This window comes from Trachypithecus francoisi, unplaced genomic scaffold (assembly GCF_009764315.1).
Source record: "Trachypithecus francoisi isolate TF-2019V2 unplaced genomic scaffold, Tfra_2.0 Lachesis_group3, whole genome shotgun sequence".
NCBI lineage: Eukaryota > Metazoa > Chordata > Mammalia > Primates > Cercopithecidae > Trachypithecus > Trachypithecus francoisi.
Window position 1 is genome coordinate 144,589,150 of NW_022681468.1, and position 23,551 is coordinate 144,612,700.

Genomic DNA, 23,551 nt, shown 5'->3' on the forward strand with positions numbered 1-23,551 from the left:
CGAACTCCTGACCTTATGATCCACCTGCTTCGGCCTCCCAAAGTGCTGTGTTTACAGGCATGAGCCACTGCACCAAGCCTGTATTCCCTTGTACTGTTTAATTGTCTCTTCTAATGGACAAATAAAAGTCAGACCAAAAATAAGAGTGAAAATCATTCTCAGAGTGATTTTCAGCCCATCCTTATCAGGATGTGAACATTGTAGGCTTCCTAGAGCTCATTAGGAATATATTTATGGTCTAAACCAGGATGAACAGCTACAAACTTTTCCTCCATTTACAATAAAGTGACAGTAGGGAGCGACTTTTTGTTACTTTTAACCAAAAATAGGTGGATTCTGTTTATTGTTGGTTACATGCCTGCAAGCCTCCCTTATTCAGGGTACGTACATGAAGCATAAATTACCTTGACCTTCCACGTTGGTCTAGGCCTGTTCTTTTTCTCTTTCTCAGTCACCACCCCCATCCCATCCCAAATTTTACCCACCTTCTCTTTGATTGCCCTTCTTTTACATTGTGTTTCTTTGGAATTTTTGCTTTAAGTGCTTTTCAAATTGCAGTCCTTAGAACTGTCTTTCTTGATTACTCACTTCATTCTCTTACAGGTTTTGAAAATAAACCTAGTCTCACTCAAATGCTAACCTGAAGACTAAATAGCATTTGACCTCATACATACAAACTGAGCTAAAACAGTAGGAATAAACTTGCAATCCCAGCACTTTGGGAGGCCGAGGCAGGCAGATCACGAGATCAGGAGATCAAGACCACCCTGGCTAACATGGTGAAACCTGTCTCTACTAAAAATACAAAAAATTAGCCGGGTGTGGTGGCGGGCACCTGTAGTTCCAGCTACTAGGGAGGCTGAGGCAGGAGAATGGTGTGAACCCAGGAGGTGGAGCTTGTAGTTAGCTGAGATCACGCCTGGGCAACAGAGCAAGACTCCGTCTCGAAAAACAAAACAACAACAGGAGGAATCAACTAGCAACAGAACAAATCTTAAATATCTGATTAATCTGAACGAACCTATATAGGAACTATCTTCATCAAAATAAATATTTAAGGCCGGGCGCGGTGGCTCAAGCCTGTAATCCCAGCACTTTGGGAGGCCGAGACGGGCGGATCACGAGGTCAGGAGATCGAGACCATCCTGGCTAACATGGTGAAACCCTGTCTCTACTAAAAATACAAAAAACTAGCTGGGCGACGTGGCGGGCACCTGTAGTCCCAGCTACTCGGGAGGCTGAGGCAGGAGAATGGCGTGAACCCAGGAGGCGGAGCTTGCAGTGAGCTGAGATCTGACCACTGCACTCCAGCCTGGGTGGCAGAGCGAAACTCCGTCTCAAAAATAAATAAATAAATAAATAAATATTTAGAAACGAAGTAACTTTTTAAATATGTGCACAATGAGGTTTGGAGGTTTAATGATCAAGAATCACTGCTTTGTAGGAAATTTATAGATTCATCATATGAATCTGATGAAATCTGTAGACCCAGTCCTGGGAAATACACACACACAAAATTCTGTAATACAATTATAAGGGTTTGTGTCCCCTCCAAAAGCCATTCACAGAAGTTCCTCCCTCAGGGATCCAAAAACTCCAAGGTTAAAAAAATTAAAAATCTGGATGAAGGGGTCCTAGCACACCACAATCATGTCTATTATGTCCTATAATGGAGGGCCTGTCACGGCCATGAAGGGGAAGAACCGTGTGGCTATCGCCGCAGACAGATGCTTCAGGATCCAGGCCCAGATGGTGACCACGGACTTCCAGAAGATGTTGTTCATGGTTGACGGGCCATACACCGGTCTAGCTGGGCTTGCCACAGATGTCCAGACAGTTTGCCCAGTGCCTCAAGTTCCAGCTGAACCTGTATGAGTTGAAGAAAGGTTGGCAGACCAAACCTTATACTGTCATGAGCATAATGGCCAACCTCTTGTATGAGAAATAGTTTGGCCCCTACTATACTGAGCCAGTCATTTCTGGGTTGGACCCAAAGAGCTTTAAGCCCTTCATTTGCTCTCTCAATCTCATCGGCTGCCCCGTGGCAACTGATGACTTTGTGGTCAGTGGCACCTGCGCCAAACAAATGTACAGAATGTACGAGTCCCTCTGGGAGCCCAGCATGGATCCAGAACACCTGTTGGGAAGCATCTCGGCCAGGCACAGTGGCTCACCCCTGTAATCCCAGCACTTCGGGAGGCCGATGCGGGCAGATCACGAGATCAGGAGATCAAGGCCATGGTGAAACCCTGTCTCTACTAACAATACAAAAAATTAGCCGGGCGCAGTGGTGGGTGCCTGTAGTCCCAGCTACTTGGGAGGCTAAGGCAGGAGAATGGTGTGAACCCGGGAGGCAGAGCTTGCAGTGAGGGATCACGCCACTGCACTCCAGCCTGGGCAACAGAGCAAAACTCCCTCTCAAAAAAAAAAAAAAAAAGCATCTCTCAAGTCATGCTGAATGCGGTTGACCAGGTTGCAGTGTCAGGCATGGAGTTGTTGTCCACATCATTGAAAAGGACAAAATCACCACCAGGATTGAAGGCCTGAATGGACTAACCCTGTTCCCAGAGCCCACTTTTTTTTTATTTTTAATAAAATATCCTTAAAAAAAAAAAAAGTTGGCCGGGCGCGGTGGCTCAAGCCTGTAATCCCAGCACTTTGGGAGGCCAAGACGGGGGATCACGAAGTCAGGAGATCGAGACCACCCTGGCTAATACGGTGAAACCCCGTCTCTACTTAAAAATACAAAAAACTAGCCGGGCGACGAGGCGGGCGCCTGTAGTCCCAGCTACTCGGGAGGCTGAGGCAGGAGAATGGCGTAAACCCGGGAGGCAGAGCTTGCAGTGAGCTGAGATCTGGCCACTGCACTCCAGCCTGGGTGGCAGAGCAAGACTCTGTCTCAAAAAAAAAAAAAAAGTTTAAAATCTGACCTAAAATATTCTGTAAGTTGGAAATACTCATTTTTTGTAAATCATACATGCAGGGATCCTTTTGAAGCACTTTCTACCTACCAAACTACTAATAGTAGGTATTATTTTTGTTCTCAAAGTGAAAAATTTTTGAAACTGGTTTATTTTGACTAGAATCTTTTCACACTATTTTTTTTTGCGGGGGTGGGGGATGGAGTCTTGTTCTCGCTCTGTCACCCAGGCTGGAGGGCAGTGGCATGATCTCAGCTCACTGCAACCTTCACCTCCTGGGTTCAAGTGATTCTCCTGCCTCAGCCTCCCAAGTAGCTGGGATTAGAAGCACACCACCACACCCTGCTGATTTTTGTATTTTTAGTAGAGACAAGGTTTCACCATATTGGCCAGGCTGCAGGCTGGTCTCGAGCTCCTGACCTCAAGTGATCCAAACGCCTCCCAAAGTGTTAGGATTACAGGCATGAGCCACTGTGCCCAGTCTCTATCCTTTTTCTTTTTTTTTTGATACAGCGTCTCACTCTGTCACCCAGGCTGGAGTACAGTGGCACGACCTTGGCTCACTGCAACCTCTGCCACCCTTTTCAAGTGATTCTCCTGCCTCAGCCTCCTGAGTAGTAGCTGGGATTACAGGCATGCACCACAACACCCGACTAATTTTTGTAATTTTTGTAGAGACAGGGTTTTGCCACATTGGCTGGGCTGGTCTCGAACTCCTGGCCTCAAGTGATCCGCCTGCCTTGCCCTTCCAATGCCGCGCCTCCCCTTTTTATCACCTTTCTAAAAGAAATTTCGGCCGGGCGCGGTGGCTCAAGCCTGTAATCCCAGCACTTTGGGAGGCCGAGACGGGCGGATCACGAGGTCAGGAGATCGAGACCATCCTGGCTAACACGGTGAAACCCCGTCTCTACTAAAAAAAATACAAAAAATTAGCCGGGCGAGATGGCGGGCGCCTGTAGTCCCAGCTACTTGGGAGGCTGAGGCGAGAGAATGGCGTAAACCCGGGAGGCGGAGCTTGCAGTGAGCTGAGATCCGGCCACTGCACTCCAGCCTGGGTGACAGAGCGAGACTCCGTCTCAACAAAAAAAAAAAATAAATAAAAGAAATTTCATGAGTGGACCCATAATTTTGTGACACAAGAGATGGAGAACATTAAGAGAAAGATAACGGGTGAGAAGAGAAGATAGAATGTTTGAAATAATGTACATGAAGGGGAGTATATAGTGCTATGCACAGAAGGATGCTTGATAAATGATACCAGAAAATTCAGAGACTTTTTTTATTAAATGTGTAAAAAGCAGTTCTCATGTTACAAGCTCAAAATCAGACGAATGTATGAGGGTATATAATTGGTATATTTATAAACTGTATCACCCAAAAACTCAACGAGGACACAATCTACATTACATTCAACATTTGCATATTTACATGATATATACTGCAAAGTAAATACAAAATGAACTCCCATCATTTTAGTTCAGAACACAGGTGATATAATTTCAAAACAAAGGCAATTTTTTCAACAAAAAACAGAAGTCTCCCAAGTACCAATTCACTATTTTGGGGAAAAATACAAGACTAATATGAGTTCCTTTGTAGTTTAGTCAGTAAGATACATTGTTTGTTTGTTTGTTTTGTTTTTAGAAACAGGGTCTCTCTCTGTCATCCGGGCTGAAGTTCAGTGGTGCGATCAGAGTTCACTGCAGCCTTGAACTCCTGGGCTCAAAGAATCTTCCCACCTCAGCCTCCCAAAGCACTGGGATTACAGGTGTGAGCCATCGCACTCAGTCTAGTAAGATATGTTTTTGTTACTGAAATACAGCTAAAGTTTTGGATTTTAATCACCAAAGTAACAGTACTTCTCGTTTACAATTGACTTTAAAATAGAGGATACTAATATACATTCATTTTCACTTTTTAAAAAATCTTCAAAACTTAAATACAATTCTGAAAGTATTTGTGCCTTGCCATTTGTTCAATAAATATGACTTGTTTTTAAACACGTCACAAAAGTTCAATTAACGAACCAGAATTCTGTATCTATTGCCTGTCTACTGGGGTTCAGTCTTAAGTCTGACTATATCAAAAGCAGCAGCTCAGAATTTATTTCATAAAATTAATCCCAGGAGTTACTGGGTAGCTTTTAAAGTATCTCATTGCTTATAACACAACTCACTAGATAGATAGTCTATACTAGTGACTCCTGACATCAAAATTATCTGGGGAGCTTTTTAAAAAATACATGGGATCCACATCATAACTACACTAAGAACTGAGAATGTCTGCATTTTTTTTAACGTTCCCAGGTGATAATGCCATGCAGCCTAGTGTAGGAAACCCCGACCTACCACTAAGCCTGTGGTTCTCAACTTTTCAGGTGCACTGGAATCACTGAGGGAAACTTTAAACACAAAAAGCAAAGCAAAACACAGAAAACAGATGTGCTTCAGTAGATGGAGAGTTGTGTGCAGGAACTAGCATTTTAAACAGCATGCAGTTGGTCCCAAATGACTCAGAAACACTGTACCACCTTTGTCAGATATTATATTATAATGAGTACATTCAGCAATTTAGGTGATATTGTCCGCAAGCGCCAGTGAATCCTGCCCTAGGCAGTTTTAGCAAGTGTTTGAGGGCAACACTCAGCCTTTTCAAATAAAATATATTTATATTCTTAAATATTAGGTCAAAGTCAACTGAATTCTGAGGCCATCATTCAATAAAGAAGGCAAATGCTCTTTCCAACAATTTAAACCTTTAAACAAACCAGTTCTTAGCCCTCAACTGAAACCTAATGCTTTCTCCATCATTAGTCTGACATATGTGATCAGAGGTAGTGATTCCATCTTACCAAAAATGTATTGTGGCTTATAAAAGACACACATTCATACATCTTCACAGGCTGTGTACAGTCCCTATGTAATGGAGATTGGAGACCAGTTGGATATTAAATAATACTGTGAAACAGTAAACAACACACTCTTGATTTTAAACAATGAAACCTCATATTTCCCTCAAACAATAAGTTGTTACAAACAATATACAAAAAAAAAATTCTAGAAAACACTAAAGGCATCATGCTGCCTCTTTTGTGAAGTTATTTACTAATTTTTCACCATCCCTGTAATTATCTGTAAAGTCAGTAGTTGGTGTACATCATTCCACTTCAAGAAATTTTCTGTTCTTTTTTTTTTTTTTTGAGACGGAGTCTTGCCCTGTTGCCAAGGCTGGAGTGCAGTGGCGCCATCTTGGCTCACTGCAACCTCTGCCTCCCGGGTTCAAGCGATTCTCCTGCCTCAGCCTCCTAAGTAGCTGGGACTACAGGTGCCTGCCATCACACCCAGCCAATTTTTGTATTTCTCGTAGAGACGGGGTTTCACCATGTTGGCCAGGATGGTCTCAATCTTTTGACCTCATGATCCGCCCACCTTGGCCTCCCAAAGTGCTGGGATCACAGGCGTGAGCCACCATGCCCGACCTCACTTCAAGAATTTTTTTTTTTTTTTTTTTTTTGAGATGGAGTCTCGCTCTGTTGCCCAGGCTGCAGTGCAGTGGCCGGATCTCAGCTCACTACAAGTTCCGCCTCCCGGGTTCACGCCATTCTCCTGCCTCAGCCTCCTGAGTAGCTGGGACTACAGGCGCCCGCCACCTCGCCCGGCTAGTTTTTTTGGATTTTTTAGTACAGATGGGGTTTCACCGGGTTAGCCAGGATGATCTTGATCTCCTGACCTCGTGATCCACCCGTCTCGGCCTCCCAAAGTGCTGGGGTTACAGGCTTGAGCCACCGCGCCCAGCCAAGAATTTTTTACAAGCACAGAAACTATATCTCAGTGTATGGTAACTGTTATTATAATACTATATTGTATTATAAATATACAAGCTCATTTGAGTGTGTGATAGCTCCACCACCTCCACCAAGCTTTAGGAATAGATATAATCTACTTTGAACCCAAAAGCTACAGAAAGCAGTGACAACGACGCTAAGAAGCAGAGAGAGTATATGGTTAGTAGAATCTATCTGGCATCTTGCTCACCTGAACTACACCTAAAGTGCTGTTATTTCTCATGCATGCACTTCTCCATTATGTTCTTCACAAAGGCTCATCTCTTCTCCATAAGCCACCATGGCCAGTCCACAAACCAAACTATTTTTAATGTTCAACAGAAAAGAAAGGTAGCAACAAGTTCCTTATTTTTGTTAATTCCTTGTTTCTTATAATAAGGAGTATCACTTCCTCTCACCAAAAAGCTATAGAGCTTCTGATGAAATTCAACTGTTCAAAAGGCTCACTCACTTCTTTTCCAGGGGTAGGTGTGATTAAACAGCTGGCATTTCTTCTTAATTAAGCAATGAAAAGGCAATTACTAAAAAATCAGCATTGTATTACCAGAAAGGCAAGTCATTTCATAAAATAAGAACTGGAGAGTTTTAAATCTGTATTCATCAAGAAGCTAAAAAATTCATACTAATTTTTAACCACTTAGAGTTTTGACTCACAATAATCAAACCATTTTCCGGTTTATAAATAATTCAAGATCAAAATAATAAATTTTAAAATTAAACAAAATTTGAAAAACTTACATATAAATATCAAAAACCAAGCAACATGACGTCTGCTACTTGGAAAAAAGGCATGGAGACACAGTAATACCGGAATAAGGATTTCAACATATGACATAACGGCATAAGGCACTACCTCAACTTCAGTCTACATTAAGTCATCATAACCCAAATATGGGACAGGAGAAGAAAACACACAAACAGAACTTTTCACGTCCTTTTGGCTGGTCTGGCAGTTAACTGCTTTTCTCTTTCAAACTCCTTCTCTCTTTGCTGCTCCCTTTCCAACTCTTCTTTTTGCCTCTTCTGCTGCAGTTTAAGTGCTCTTTTCTGTGTTAAAAAAAATTAAAAACCAAGAGAGCAATCGGGGGTTACAGGTATGGTCTAATTTGAAAATAATAGTGCTCTGCTTTGAGGCAATTCATTCACACTAATAAATTTCATCTTGGACATTTAAATTTGGGATAATTTAAGGTCCTTTTGATACAAAAAAAATTTGTTGCTCTAAGCTGTTATTAAATGAGAACTGTAGTGCATATCCAGAGAATCTAAGCCTATCAACCCAGCTATTAGTAAAAAAGCTCAGTGTGCAGTTCAAAAACAAAATGACATTTTTTAGGCTGCATGCGGTGGCTCATGTCTGTAATCCTAGAGCTTAGGAAGGTCGAGGCCAGAGGGCTCTTGAGCTCAGGAGTTTAAGACCAGCCTCAGCAACATAGTGAGACCCTGTCTCTAACATTTCATAATCAATGACATTTTTTAAAAGAAAACAATGTACCATGAATTAATTATGCTATTGTAAATAAGAGTATAAAAGTCAAAATAAGGGCCGGGCGCGGTGGCTCAAGCCTGTAATCCCAGCACTTTGGGAGGCCGAGACGGGCGGATCACGAGGTCAGGAGATTGAGACCATCCTGGCTAACACGGTGAAACCCCGTCTCTACTAAAAAAATACAAAAATCTAGCCGGGCGAGGTGGCGGGCGCCTGTAGTCCCAGCTACTCCGGAGGCTGAGGCAGGAGAATGGCGTAAACCCGGGAGGCGGAGCTTGCAGTGAGCTGAGATCCGGCCACTGCACTCCAGCCCAGGCTACAGAGCGAGACTCCGTCTCAAAAAAAAAAAAAAAAAAAGTCAAAATAAGAATACTGGCTGGACACAGTGGCTTCACGCCTATAATCCCAGCACTTTGGGAGGCCAAGGCGGGCGTTACTACCTGAGGTCAGGAGTTTGAGAACAGCCTGGCCAACATGATGAAACCATGTCTCTACTAAAAATACAAAAATTAGGTGGGTGTGGTGGCAGGCGCCTCTAATCCCAGCTACTTGGGGGGTTGAGGCAGGAGAATCACTTGAACCCGGGAGGCAGAGGTTGCAGTGAGCCGAGATCGCACCATTGCACTCCAGCCCGGGTGGCAAGAGCAAAATTCCATCTTAAAAAAAAAAAAAAAAAAAAAAACACAACAACTAAACCTCTACTTTTGTAAAGAATGTGAAAGAATTTTCAACTCACTTTTAACTTTGATGTTTTTTCATGAAGCATCAGCATCTCTTTTCTTATATTCACCAACTTGGCATGATAGTGCTTAGCCTCAGCAAACTTAACGTGGAAAAATAAATGAAAAGTCAAGTTAAAATAGACTAAAATATCAAAATGAATAAATAAGGCAATATATAAATGACAGTTCGTGCTTCCTAAATTGGTCAAAATTTTTACAGCCTTACCTCAACATTTTAATTCCAAAATAAAGATTTCCTTATATCATTAGTAGGATTTGAAAGACATTTGATTTAGTTCAGATTGACAAAAGTGTTACTAAACATAAAATAGACATTTATATTAAGATGAGAATAGACAATATTTTGCTTTAAAAACATGTAATTATAAAATTTCAGATAAGACTATCTAATAACGCTATCAGTTTCATTTAAGAAAAGTAACACATTCTCTCTGCCTTTACAAGAGAGAGACTGAGCCAGAGCACATGAAATAGTTTAAGTGACGTGCCTGCCCATATGGAAAACCCAAGCTGTGGCCACAGAGCCCTGAACAGAGAGGACTGTGGACAAGTTTAATCCTATTCCTTGGGCTCTTTTAGTCAGACTAAGCAGAATGATCTCTGTGAGGACACTTTCATTCTCGAGGAATCGTAAGTACAGTCTTTACAACTCAGCCAACCTGCATAATCTAAAATGAAGTCTTATGTCAGGAGAAGATGGGAGGATAATGCAAGCCTAGAGATGTCACAGAGAAGGAGAAAAGCACCCTATTTTCAGACAAGGTTACAGAGAGAGAAGAAATGAAAGAAATGTCAGTAGAGAGATTCACAGCCTTAATGTAGCTGCAAGTAAAGTCACTGTCTGATTAGCTCAGAAGTTATAGTCCCTTTTCACATATCCTGGGCCTTCCAGTTTTCAGTTCCCAGATGATAATAAAAACTACTCTTGATTAAGAGAAGAAAAAAGAGGAAGACTCCATCCTGCCCCTTCTGACCAAAGCAACAGTATTACATCTGCTTGGTTCATTCATTCAACATTCATTCATTCAACAAATATTCCTTCTGTTGCAACAGGATCTCAGTGGGGAACACAAAAGTAGGTCAGTGTAGCCTCGCCCACCTCCCTCACAAGAAACCAGGAACTACCGGGCAGATGACTCTGTATTTACTTCCACAGGCCTCTGTCTAATGCCAGAGAATATGAACTTTGTTTTTAATGTTATAAATGGAAAACATTAGTAAACCATCTTTGTCCAAAGAAAAGTCCATTTTTTGAGGTATGCATGAATGGCTACAGTCATGCAAACCCAGCTTCTTTTTTCCTTAATAGAGATGGGGTCTTGCTATGTTGGCCGAGTTGGTCCTAAACTCCAGGCCTCAAGCCACCCTTCTACTTCAGCCTCCCAAAGTGCTGGGATTACAGTCATAAATCACCATGCCCCGCCCACAAACAAAACTATTTTTAATGTTCATCAGAAAATAAAGGTAGCAACAAGTTCCCTTTTTGTTAATTCCTTGTTTCTTATAATAAAGAGTATCACTTCCTCTCACCAAAAAGCTATAGAACTTCTGATGAAATTTAACTGTTCAACTATTTATATTGAAAGGTATAATTGATCATTCTCAAAGTGTCCACTTCAGCCTATGGCATTAATTTATTATAGCATTATGAATATGCCATATAATTAAATAAAATGCTAATTTTAGAAACCATGTAATTGGTAAAGAGAAATACACTCTCTTTAAAGAAAAAAAAAAAATGGTACCCCAAAGGTTCTTTACTTCCAGTTAGTTTTTTTTTTTGGAAACAGGGTGTCCCTTTGTCCCCCAGGCTGGAGTACAGTGGCACAGTCACAGCTCACTTGGCCTCGACCTCCTAAGCTCAAGCAATCCTTCCACCTCAGCTCTTGGAATAGCTGAGACCACAGGCATTTGCCACCCTGCCGGGCTATTTTTTTAAATTACTTTTTGTAGAGATGGGTTCTCACTATGTTGCCCAGGCTGGTCTTGAACTGCTGGACTCAAGCCATCCTCCAGCCGCAGCCTCCCAAAGTGCTGGGATTACAGGCATGAGCCGTTGTGCCAAGTCTCAGTCCTCTTTTCTAAGTCCTCAATTATGAGCAGGTCTATTCCAAATGCACAAATAAGTTCAACTTCTACAAATTACTACAATTTCTAAATTACTACAACTACTAAATTTAGTAGTTGAATTAGTACAAATTCAACATTTGAAAGATAATTCAACACAATAGAAGTTCAATTAAGGTTTCTTGTTAAAAAGACAAATTCTAAACTTAAAATCTAGCTGTTGCTAAGATAAGATGTCATTAAATTGCATCAAGTAAATCATACTTACCAAAGCATTAATATCCAACATAGAATGACATTCTTTAAATTTTGAAATCTCTTGTTCCAGTGTGTCTAACAATACAACTTGGTTCTGTCTGAAACAAAAACACACAGCCAAGACAAACTCTACATATTTAAAATACTGGCCCATTAAAAGGAATCATATTCATCTTGGTTAATCATAACAGAAATTAAGTAGGAAACGTATTAACTCTCCAAGGTTTATTTAATACAGAACAGGATTTTTCAAAATAATATTCTAAAGCCACATTCTGATAACTTATTAATAAGTAATTTTCTCCTAAGACTAGAACGAGGTATGTCCCCTCTCACAACTCCTATTCAACATCATACGTTAAGTCCAAACTAATACAGTAAGACAAGAAAAAGAAATAAAAGATATACAAACTGAGAAGAAAGAAATAATACTGTCTTTGTTCCCAGGTGATTTCCTATGTGGAAATTCCCAAAGATTCAACAAGAAACCTCCTGAAACTAATATGCAAATATAGTAAGATTTCAGGATACAAGGTTAATATACAGAAGTCAATTTCTTTCCTGTGTACCAGCAATTAATTTGAAATTTAAAAATAATACCATTTATAGTAGTTCCCCATCCCCAGTGAAATACTGTGGTACAAATATAACAAAATATGTACAGGATCTAAATGTAAAAATTATAAAACTCTAATGAAAACTATCAAAGAAAATCTAAATAATAGAGAGACATTCCAAGTACACAGATTAAAAGACTCAACTGTTGTTGTTCAGATAGGGTCTGACTCTGTCATCCAGGCTGGACTGCAGTGGCATGATCATCGTTCACTGCAGCCTAGAACTCCTGGTTCAAGGGATCCTCTGCCTCAGTCTCCCAAGTAGCTATGACTACCAGTGTACACCACCATGCCAGGTTGACTTTTTAAATATTTTTGTAGAGACAGGGTCTCATTACATTACCCACGCTGGTCTCCAACTCCTGGCCTCAAGAGATCCTTCTGCCCCAGGCTCCCAAAGTGCTTGGATTACCAGTGTCAACCACCATGCCCAGCCCATCAATATTTTTTAAGATGTAAATTCTTCTCAACTTGATCTAAGGATTCAATGCAATCCCAATCAAAATCCCAGCAAGTTATTGTATAGATATCAACAAACTGTTTGAAAGTTCATATGGAAAGGCAAAGACATAGAAAAGCCAACACAATATTGAAGAACAAAACTGGAAGACTCACAGTACTCAATTTCTTTTTTTTTTGAGATGGAGTCTCGCTCTGTCGCGGCCCAGGTTGGAGCGCAGTAACCGGATCTCAGCTCACTGCAAGCTCCGCCTCCCGGGTTTACGCCATTCTCCTGCCTCAGCCTCCTGAGTAGCTGGGACTACAGGCGCCTGCCACCTCGCCCGGCTAGTTTTTTGTATTTTTTTTAGTAGAGACGGGGTTTCACCGTGTTAGCCAGGATGGTCTCGATCTCTTGACCTCGTGATCCCCCCATCTCGGCCTCCCAAAGTGCTGGGATTACAGGCTTGAGCCACCGCGCCCGGACCCCAATTTCTTTTTTTTTTTTTTTTTTTTTTTTTTTGAGGCGGAGTCTCGCTCTGTCGCCCGGACTGGAGTGCAGTGGCCGGATCTCAGCTCACTGCAAGCTCCGCCTCCCGGGTTTACGCCATTCTCCATTCTCCTGCCTCAGCCTCCCGAGTAGCTGGGACTACAGGCGCCCGCCACCTCGCCCGGCTAGTTTTTGTATTTTTAGTAGAGACGGGGTTTCACTGTGTTAGCCAGGATGGTCTCGATCTCCTGACCTCGTGATCCGCCTGTCTCGGCCTCCCAAAGTGCTGGGATTACAGGCTTGAGCCACCGCGCCCGGCCCCCAATTTCAATACTTACTATAAAGCTACAGAAATCTGGCCAGGCACAGTGACGCACTCCTGTAATCCCAGCACTTTGGGAGCCCAAGGCGGGTGATCACCTGAGGTCAGAAGTTCAAGATCAGCCTGGCCAACATGGTGAAACCCCATCTCTAGGAAAAATACAAAAATTAGCCCGGTGTGGTGGCGTGCATCTGTCATTCCAGCTACTTGGGAGGCTGAGGTGCAAGAATCAACCTCCCAGAGGCAGAGGTTGCAGTGAGCTGAGATCACGCCACTGCATTTCAGCCCAGGCAAGAGAGTGAGACCCTGTCTCAAAAAAAAAACAAAAAAACAATAACAACAAAAAGCTACAGAAATCAAGACAGCATGGTACTGGCAAAAGAACAAACATATTGATCAATGGAACAGAACAGAAAACTCTTAAATATATCTACACAAAAACAATCTACTTCTCTTTGACAAAGGTGCAAAGGCAATGCAGTGGAGAAAGGATAGTCTTTTCAACAAATCATGGCTGGGTATAGTGGCTCATACCTGTAATCCCAGCACTTTGGGAGGCCAAGGCAGGAGGATCACTTGAGCCTAGGAATTCAAGACCAGCCAGGGCAACATGGTGAAACCCTGTCTCTACAAAAAAAATTGGCCAGGTGTGGTGCTGTGCGCCTGTAGTCCCAGCTACTTGGGAGGCTGAGGTGGGAGGATCACTGAGCCAGGAAATCAAGGCTGCAGTGAGCTGAGGCTGTGCCACTGCACTCCAGCCTGGGCAACAGAGTGAGACCCTGTCTCAAACAACAACAACAACAACAAATGGTGCTGAAGAGCAACTGACTATCCATGCGCAAAGAAATGAATCTATTAATAAACACAGACTTTACAGCCTCCATAAAAATTAACTCAAAATAGGCTGGGCGCAGTGGTTCACGCCTGTAATCCCAACACTTTGGGAGGCGGGCGGATGACCTGAGGTCCGAGACCAGCCTGACCAACATGGAGAAATCCCATCTCCACTAAAAGTACAAAAAGTAGATAGGTGTGGTGGCATATGCCTGTAATCCCAGCAGCTCAGGAGGCTGAGGCAGGAGAATCACTTGAACCCAGGATGCGGATGTTGCAGTGAGATGAGATCACGCCATTGCACTACAGCCTGGGTAACAAGAGTGAAACTCCGTCTCAAAACAAAAAAAAAAACTAACTCAAAATAAATCACAGGTCTAAACGTAAAATGCAAAACTAGAACTTCTAGAAGAAAACACCGGAGAAAATCTAGGTGACCTTGGTTTGGTGATGAGTTTTTAGATACAATACCAAAAGCACAATTCATAAAAGAAAAAACTGATTTTTTCTTATTTATTAAATAAATGTATTAAAATTAAAAACTCCTGCTCTGCCAAAGACACTGTAAAGAGAGTAATAAGACAAACCACAGTCTTGGAGAAAATATTTGCAAAACTCATAAAGGACTCATATCAAAAATATACAAAGAACTCTTAAAACTCAACAAAAAGAAAAATAATCCAATTTTAAAATAAGCAAAAGATCTGAACAGACACCTGTTATCTAACAAAGAATTTGTCTGATCTTTGTCCCAGGTTTCTGGCACAGAGCTTCTAAAATCCTTGGAATTTTCCAAGTGACAGAAGTGTCTTTGTTATCTATCAGCTCCCTGGATCACACGTGAGTTTACACTAATAAAGTGACTCATGATGGGCCCCTAGAGCTTCAAGATGGGAGACTAATGAAAAATAACAAAGAACATCTAAATAATAGAGACATTCCAAGTACGTAGATTAAAAGACTGAATTTTTGTTGTGGAGATAGGGTCTCACTCAGTCACCCAGGCTAGGGAGCAGTGGCGTGACCACAGTTCACTGCAGCCTCGAACGCCAAGCTGCTGAACACACTGATGTGCTGGCAGCAGGGGTTTCCTCTCACTGGGGAAGGAAACAGAAGTTTTGTGTTCAGGAACCTCCCAGGCACTACCCTGTATGTCTCTTCATTGGCTAGTCCTGATCTGTACCCTTTATAATAAAACTGTAATTTTAAGTATAGTGCTTTCCTGACCTGTAAGTCTGGCCACTCTCAAAGAAGGTTCCAGAGAATGTGGCTGGGCACAGTGGCTCACACCTGTAATCCTAGCACTTTGGGAGGCCAAGGTGGGCAGATCAGTTGAGGTCAGGAGTTCAAAACCAGCCTGGCCAACATGGTGAAACCTGTCTCTACTAAAAATACAAAAAAAAATAGCTGGGTGTGATGGTGCGCCGCTTGTAATCCCATCTACTTGGGAGGCTGAGGCAGGAGAATCTCTTGAACTCAGGAGGTGGAGGTTGCAGTGAGCCAAGATCCTTTTATATGCATTTAGCACCTTAACACCAAGGATTATAACATTACTTATAATTATAAAATGAGCACAGTTATTATTCCTCTCCTTTTCCCCTAATAAAGGCCTCTTAAGTAAGTTTTCAAAGGGTAGGTCTCAGAGCAGCAGCAGTTCATAGCCAGTATAATGATGACCACCACAGAAAGAAATGACAGGCCAGCCTGGGCTATCCAGAGAGGCCCTGACCCAGGAGGAGGCAGAAGCTGAGTCTGTTGTCTGTGGATGGGAGCTGATAAAGCCTGAGTATATGTTTTTGTATACTGATCCCACTCTATGGGTTCTGTTCTATCTTATCCTCTTTTTTTTTTTTTTGAGACGGAGTCTCACTCTGTCGCCCAGGCTGGAGTACAGTGGCCGGATCTCAGCTCACTGCAAGCTCCGCCTCCCGGGTTTATGCCATTCTCCTGCCTCAGCCTCCCGAGTAGCTGGGACTACAGGCACCCGCCACCTTGCCCGGCTATTTTTTTTTTTTTTTTTGTATTTTTTAATAGAGACGGGGTTTCACCGTGTTAGCCAGGATGGTCTCGATCTCCTGACCTCGTGATCCGCCCCTCTCGGCCTCCCAAAGTGCTGGGATTACAGGCTTGAGCCACCGCGCCCGGCCCTGTTTTCTTAACATATCCTCCAATCTTTTTTTTTCTTTCTTTTTTTTTTTTTTGAGAGACGGAGTCTCACTCTGTTGCCCAGGCTGGAGTACAGTGGCATGATCTTGGCTCACTGCAAGCTCCCCATCCCGGGTTCACGCCATTCTCCTGCCTCAGCCTCCGGAGCAGCTGGGACTAGAGGCGCCCGTCAACACGCCCGGCTAATTTTTTGTATTTTTAGTAGAGACGGAGTCTCACTGTGTTAGCCAGGATGGTCTCGCTCTCCTTACCTCGTGATCCACCCGCCTTGATCTCCCAAAGTGCTGGGATTACAGACGTGAGACACCGCGCCCGGCCCAATCTTTACTTACTAGTAAAGTTATCTACTGGGAATGAAACAGATCATCTCAGGAAAGATACTTACAGATCTCTGGCAACTCATTTGAACTAGCAACTGAAAACAAGTGTGACTTTTATGGAGGCAGTTTTTCAACTCTACTCGGAAACACGTATATATCCACCTGAACAATCCCCAACAGGTAATACTTTAATAAAATAATGATAAAACACCAACCTAATCACAGAGGCTAGGTAAGATTTAGGAGGACTTCTTAGAAGAGATCAAACACCCTAGGAGTATTCATTTCACTTTTTACATTTAGAATACTATGTACTCCTCTATTCCCATCTGCTATCAATAAAGATATAGACATACTCAATTATAATTCCATGTTAAAAAATATTATGTCTTAACATAGTATACAATTATACAAATTATGACTACGCCACAGAGGAAATTAGTGTATATCTGGTTTTTCATTAGCTTACGTGAGTTCCTGGAGGGCTTGTTTTGATCTCTGCAGATCTGGCAAATAATGAGAAAGCAATCCTTCTGCCAGTTGCTCCACAGCTTTGTCTTCTATAGTCAAGTCCTCTATTAACCCTTCATCTGGAGAAGTGTCACTTAAACCTGTCCCCAGCAAAAATCAAATTTAGGCACTTTTTATTTATTTTATTTATTTATTTGTTAGGCTAGTCAACTGAAGCAGTGGGATTAGAGAAGGAACAAGGAAATCTGTAACTGGTTGTGATCAATTAGTTGTAAACACCACTGCACTCTGACCAGTCGGAACCTTTCAAATTGACACAGCTAATAAAAGGAGGCTGGGGAGTAGCAGGTAGAAAGGATGCCCACAAATGGGGTTGAGAGCGCACACACACACTCCCAACCACAGGTATCCTTCTTTTCTTTTTAAACTTTTATCTCTGAGTTTCCTCTAAAAAATGAGTTATGAATGCTCAAAAAATGTTTTTTTTTTTTTTTGAGGCGGAGTCTCGCTCTGTCGCCGGGACTGGAGTGCAGTGGCCAGATCTCAGCTCACTGCAAGCTCCGCCTCCCGGGTTTACGCCATTCTCCTGCCTCAGCCTCCCGAGTAGCTGGGACTACAGGCGCCCGCCATCTCGCCCGGCTAGTTTTTGTATTTTTAGTAGAGACGGGGTTTCACCGTGTTAGCCAGGATGGTTTCGATCTCCTGACCTCGTGATCCGCCCGTCTCGGCCTCCCAAAGTGCTGGGATTACAGGCTTGAGCCACCGCGCCCGGCCCAAAAAATGTTTTTAAGTTACTACTATAAGGTAAAGCCTATGCTAAATGAACATTTACACAAAATTCTGTATCTTTATATATTTTTCAGGGCAGAGTACTTATAGCTGTCACAGGATTATCAAAGGAGTCTGAAGGCCAGGAGCAGTGGCTCACACCTGTAATCCTAGCACTTTGGGAGGCCAAGGGAGGAGAATTGCTTGAGCCCAGAATGGCTGGGCATGGTGGCACACACCTGTGGTCCCAGATATTCAGGAGGCTGAGGTGGGAGGATAACTTGAGCCCAGAAGTTCATAGCTGCAGCAAGCTATGATCACACCACTGCACTCCAGCCTGGGCAACAGAGCGAGACCCTGTCTCAAAAAAATAAATAAATATAAAAATAAAATAAAGGAGACTGAGGCCAAAACGTGGGTAACAGTCACTGAACTAAAACATTCTTGCTTTCAAAAGCATGAAGAAATTATAGAAACAGAAATGCAATGCCTAAAAAAAAGTATGTTTTCAATTCTATGGAAACAAAAATATAGGTCAACATTGATTTTGCATATAGTTTGACGTGTTATTTACATGTAAAAGGGGGGTTGTTATTTGTTAGGGAGGAAAAGAGGGATTTTCTAAGAATTTCTTCTCTCTTAAGATTCAGCACCTTAATTTACCCTAGAAAATAGTGTATAATCATAGTCTTGTGTATAAATCTAGACCTGATGCTGGGATCCGTGCCTCATCACTTTCCTTTGAATAATAAAAGTGTAAGCATTGTGCCAGGTATTCAAAAACATCTAAGAAGAATAACTATCGATCACCATTCCTACCAAGAAAAATACAATTTCTAAATAGGGTTTAATGGTTTGTAAGATGGAATCACTGATTTATAATCAGAGAAAAAAAAGTAAGCTAGTCACTTTACTAAAATTATACACTAAAATTATGATTAATATTAAACTCTGAAACATCTCTCTTCAATTATAGTCTAGTAACCATCATTAACATCAAATTAGATCACTCTACAGAATACAGTTATCACAACACATTACTTGTGACACATTTCTAAGTATAATTTGTACCACAGATTTAAATTTTGGCAAAACTGAGAAAAACAGATTCGGCACAGTGGCTCACGCCTGTAATCCCAGCACTCTGGGAGGCTGAGGTGGGCGGATCACTTGAGGTCAGGAGTTTGAGACCCGCCTGGCCAACATGGTGAAACTCCATCTCTACTAAAAATACAAAAATTTCCTGGGCAGTGTTGTATGCCTGTAATCTCAGCTACTCGAGAGGCTAAGGCACAAGAATTGCTTGAACCTGGGAGGCGGAGGCTGCAGTGTGCCAAGATCGTGCCACTACACTCCAGCCTGGGTGACAGAGCAAGACTCTGCCTCAAAAAAAAAAAAAAAAAAAAAGATTGAGGAAAACAACATGCTATCATATTCAAAGTAAACTTTTTGAAAATCAAAATAAAATTATGTAATTTTTATTTTAACCCTAAGAAACACATGAACAAACACTGGACTTCTCAAAGCTGCAAGGCAACATTCAGATAGGTAAGAGCTAACTAGAAACTGAAGCACTCCACATATAAAATAAAAATACAAAAACCAAAAAAAGAAAAAAATCTATATATATACATAGAGAGAGAGAAAAGTGAAGCACTTAGGGATATTAATGTACCAACTGTATAGGAAGTGAATAAATTATATCCACCAATTATGCCATTGCTTAAGGCTTGATGACAATAACAATGCAATCAGCAACTTTAAGTATTAATAAATATAGAAAACAATTTTCTTAATATTTTATGAAAGGAACACCCCAAAAAAGGGCATGTCAACTTTAAGGGATAACAACTAATTCACTTCACTTAAAATATATTCATACATTTTAACTCACAAACCCTCCTCCCACACCAATGTTCTGGTTAATGAGTCTCAGTTACTCATGTTCTTTGTTTGTTTGTTTTGTTTTTCTCTCTTTTACCCTCTGCTTCTAATGGTTAAGAAGCTACTCATGTTTTTATATATATATTTAATTACTAAGTTCAAGGTGCTTTATTGTGGGAGAGTAAAGAAAAAGGGAGGGTCCTTACTCTATTCATACAAGAAAGGTTTGCTGAACATCTATATTATGTACCAAGTTGTGAGGTTACAATAATAAATAAGGCAAGTCCCCTTCCCTGGAAGAGCACAATATGACGAATCACAGAATATGAGAAGTGCCATTAGAGAAACAGAAAATGTTATGAAAATTCGGGGGAGAGCAACTTTCATTAGGGAAGTCTAAGAAAACTTCTAAAGGAAGTGTGGACATTGAGCTAAGGCTCAAAGAATGGATGGAGTTTTCGTTTCTCTTTGTCTATTTGAGTGTTACTGTGAAAACTTAAAACACTACAGAGGGAGGCACAAACTGAAAAGTAAAAATACTCCTTCTTACTCCAGCAGGAGCTACTCTGGAGTTTCTCACAGAGCCTTCCAGAAATTGTCTTTGCATACCTATGCATATATTGTTTTTTATCACAAACAAAATATTACTCATACCATTCTGCAACTTTTAAAACATGTATCTTAGGTATCTTTCCATACCAACATATAGGGATCTACTACATTCTTTTTAACAGAACAGAATTCTACTACAGTTTGTTTAACCAGTCCCCCATAGATGGATTATTTTGGTTATTTTCACTTTTTGCTATTTCAAACAATGCTGCAGTGAGCTTCCCTGCTTATCTGTATATTTGTGTCACTTTCCGTAGGATAGATTCTTAGAAGTAGACTGTTGGGACAAAGAGTGTATGTATTTTTTAAATAGACATTGCCAAACTGCCCTCCTAAGAAACTGGCACCAATTTGCACTCCCACCAACAATCTGTGAGGACTATTTCCAAATGGGGAAGAAATCTATGGCAGGAGTGGAATGGATGCAATACGGGTAAAGAAGGCAGCACGAGGAAAGGCTGGAATACAATACAGGCTGCTTCTGGAGAGGCATGGGGCATATGCAGCATAGCAATAGTGGGCTTATTTAAGACCACGTGGAAGGCCAGTAAGGGCCTCTAACTGCCAAATTAATGGTTTGGAGCTTTGTTAATAAGCAGTGAGGAGCTATTAAGGTTTCTGAGTACAGGCATGACATGACTGAAGCTTTATCTTGGGACAGTAATGTGATAGCAGTGGGACAGATGCGTTGAAAGAGTAAGACTGGAGGTGGACTAGCCTTTCAACGGCTGTTTTAAGGGTGAAATAACAAGGAGATGGAATTGTATAGGAGAATCCCTTAGAGGTGGAAGGAGAGAAAGGAAAAAGCCCAGAGCATTTTCAAAGTTTTAAGTCAGAGTAACCTACCACCATTAACAGGATGAGACACGTTTTCATTTATGTACATGCCTTACTGTGAGATTAGTGCAACATAGCCACGTCAAAGTATCCAGCTAGTAGACGGAGAAGCAAACAAGAATAAAGAGAGAGGCCCAAGTTTCACATACATACAAGGAAGTCACATTGATAGAAGCGACTTATGAAAGTGTGAAGAGATCCTTGAGGAAAAGCATGAGCAGGAAAGTGCTGAGAGCACTATTTGGGGGTAACCCCTATTATTTCTGAAACAGGAGGTAAAAGAATAAAGCATATCCAAAGCCTGCAGCCTTTCTCATCTAGGGCCTCATCTGAATCACACAACACAGAAAAGGCTCTGAGTGACCATCTTCTCACTTCTCCCAAGGATGGTACATAAATAGTACCATTTTGGGTGCACAGCAAGTTAATTCATTCCATTCAATGGATGCCTTCGGGCATTAGAGCTTAAATCCCTCCTGGAACTCGGTCGAGGAGACTGCTGCAGGAATAGGGATGAAGTAATACCACTAAGCTGACCAAGCATTTCATGAGTGGTCAATATTATAGGATACGTCACCTCTGTGAATTATAAGCTGATCATCTTTCTGGTAAATCCATCCCCCACCACTGCCGTATGAAAAATAACTAATGACGTACCGGAGTCAACACAGAAACTCAGAATGGCTTCACCATCAACCGCCTCCAATTGCACCCCAATACAAAGCTTGCCCTCGGGACTTCAGTTCCGCCCATTGCGCTGGGTAGAGGGGTCGGCGCGGTTCCCCACGTCTGCACTAAGGGCAGAGCCCAGGGGCCGTAGCTGCCAAAAGCCGCCTACTCCCCCACGGTTTCTCCGGAGTCCTGCCCATTCAGGTCCCGGCCCCTCACACCCAGCCCCGGCCGCGCTTGCTTCCCGACAGTACGTACCAGGGGTCGGCTCCCCGGCCTCCAGGCAGTAGGGTGGCCGTGGCAGGGCCCCGTCCGGAGACGACGGCCCAGGGACACTCATGTCCCTCCAGCTGGGAACAGAGAGAAGGGGCAAACGTGTGGCCCGTCAGAAGCAAGGAGGCACCTAACGACTCCAGTGTCTGGCCGGACAGAAGAGATTGTAGCACCCGGAAGTGACGGAAGCGAAAAACTGCAGGCTTCGGTCACGCGGTCGAGAGTTGGCTCTGCCTCATGGCGTTGTGGGGACCCCGCGCTGATGTCGTCGTCTGGCCCCGGACGCAGTGTCAACGGACTCAGCAGTGCGGGGCTCGAGGCCCTGCGACCCGATTGGTGGGAGCTGAGGAAGGACGGAGGCGGGCTTGGGCTGCTCACCGGGTGGGTCACGCAGACCGGAAGAGCGTTGTCTTTGTTGGACGCGGGCGAGCAGTCAGGCTTTGTTCACTGAAGCTAGGGAGAAAACAGAACTTTCAGCCTTCATGCGAGACAGCTTTTTAGTGCTATCTCCCTGTTTAGGGAAAAACTTAAGAACAGGCAGTGCGCGCTTTCCCTGCAATTTGGACCATTAAAAAATTCGATGCCTAGGTGTCTGCGAGCCTCAGCCTTGCTAACTACGGTTTTGCCACTATTCCTGTCTCCCCTTGTTAAGTGTAGATGAAAGATTTAAGCCCTCCATTGCAGCAGCTACTGAACAAATTCGACCAAATTATCAGAAACTGCACTTGCTGAGATCCTGTGGAATGATCTCGTGAATTCTGTTGGAAAACACTTAAAAAAGGGCATATAGGCAGCTTTGGACCAAAGAAAACGATTTAGCTCTGCCACCTCTAGCTTATACCCTCTCATCTCAACTGTAATGGTGGCCTCCTAATGTTGCTCCCCAACTATGCCTGTTCAGTTTTCTCAGCTGCAACCAAAGCTTACTTCAAAAAAATAAGAATTTGCAAGCCTCAGAAACTTGCACTGGCTCCCCATTGCTCTTATCAGTGCATTCACACCCTTTCCTCTTTGGGCCTCTTTTCCTCTTAGTATTAGCTCCTCCTTATTACCTATGGTAGGCAGAATAATAGCCCCTCAAAGATGTCCACAGCCTAAACACCAGAAGCTGTGAATGTGTTAGCTTGCATAGCAAATGGGAATTAAGGTTGTTAATTACGTGGTGTTGAAATAGATTATCCAGGAATCGCTTTAACCAGGAAGCAGAGGTTGCAGTGAGCTGGGCAACAGGGCGAGATTCCATCTCAAAAAAAAAAAAAAAAAAAAAAAAAAAACCATTATCCTGGATTGTTCCAGTGGGCCAATTGTAATCATAAGGGCCTCCAAAACTGCAAAAGAGAGTCAAGAATGACAAGTAACTATGAAGAATGATTAGAGAGATACAACATTGTTGGCTTTGAATATAGAGGAAGGGAGCCTCCAGCATTGTGGGTGACCTCCAGAAGCTGGAACTGACAAGGAAACATTCCCCCGAAGCCTCTCTAATGCTCTGATGACACCTTGATTTTATCCTCATGCGATCAGTGTT

At 42.4% G+C, this 23,551-nt stretch overlaps 1 protein-coding gene and 1 pseudogene across 2 annotated transcripts; one reads left to right on the forward strand and one right to left on the reverse strand.

The window, feature by feature from the left end:
* Positions 1–1,559: 1,559 nt before the first annotated feature.
* On the forward strand, positions 1,560–2,556 carry LOC117070714 (annotated as a pseudogene).
* A 3,878-nt stretch (positions 2,557–6,434) lies between these two features.
* Positions 6,435–23,269, reverse strand: BLOC1S6 (biogenesis of lysosomal organelles complex 1 subunit 6). 2 transcript variants are annotated; one of them, XM_033190226.1, is made up of 6 exons: positions 23,183–23,269; positions 22,009–22,476; positions 16,979–17,120; positions 11,333–11,420; positions 8,991–9,077; positions 6,435–7,812 (listed from the first exon to the last, which is right to left on the reverse strand). In XM_033190226.1, exons 2-6 carry the CDS (start codon positions 22,088–22,090, stop codon positions 7,693–7,695), a joined length of 519 nt encoding a protein of 172 aa, XP_033046117.1. In that variant the 5' UTR covers positions 22,091–22,476; positions 23,183–23,269; the 3' UTR covers positions 6,435–7,692. The 2 variants fall into 2 exon arrangements, with proteins under 2 accessions (XP_033046117.1, XP_033046118.1); XM_033190227.1 differs by lacking the exon at positions 23,183–23,269 and having other exon boundaries at positions 22,009–22,943.
* Between the last annotated feature and the right edge of the window lie 282 nt (positions 23,270–23,551).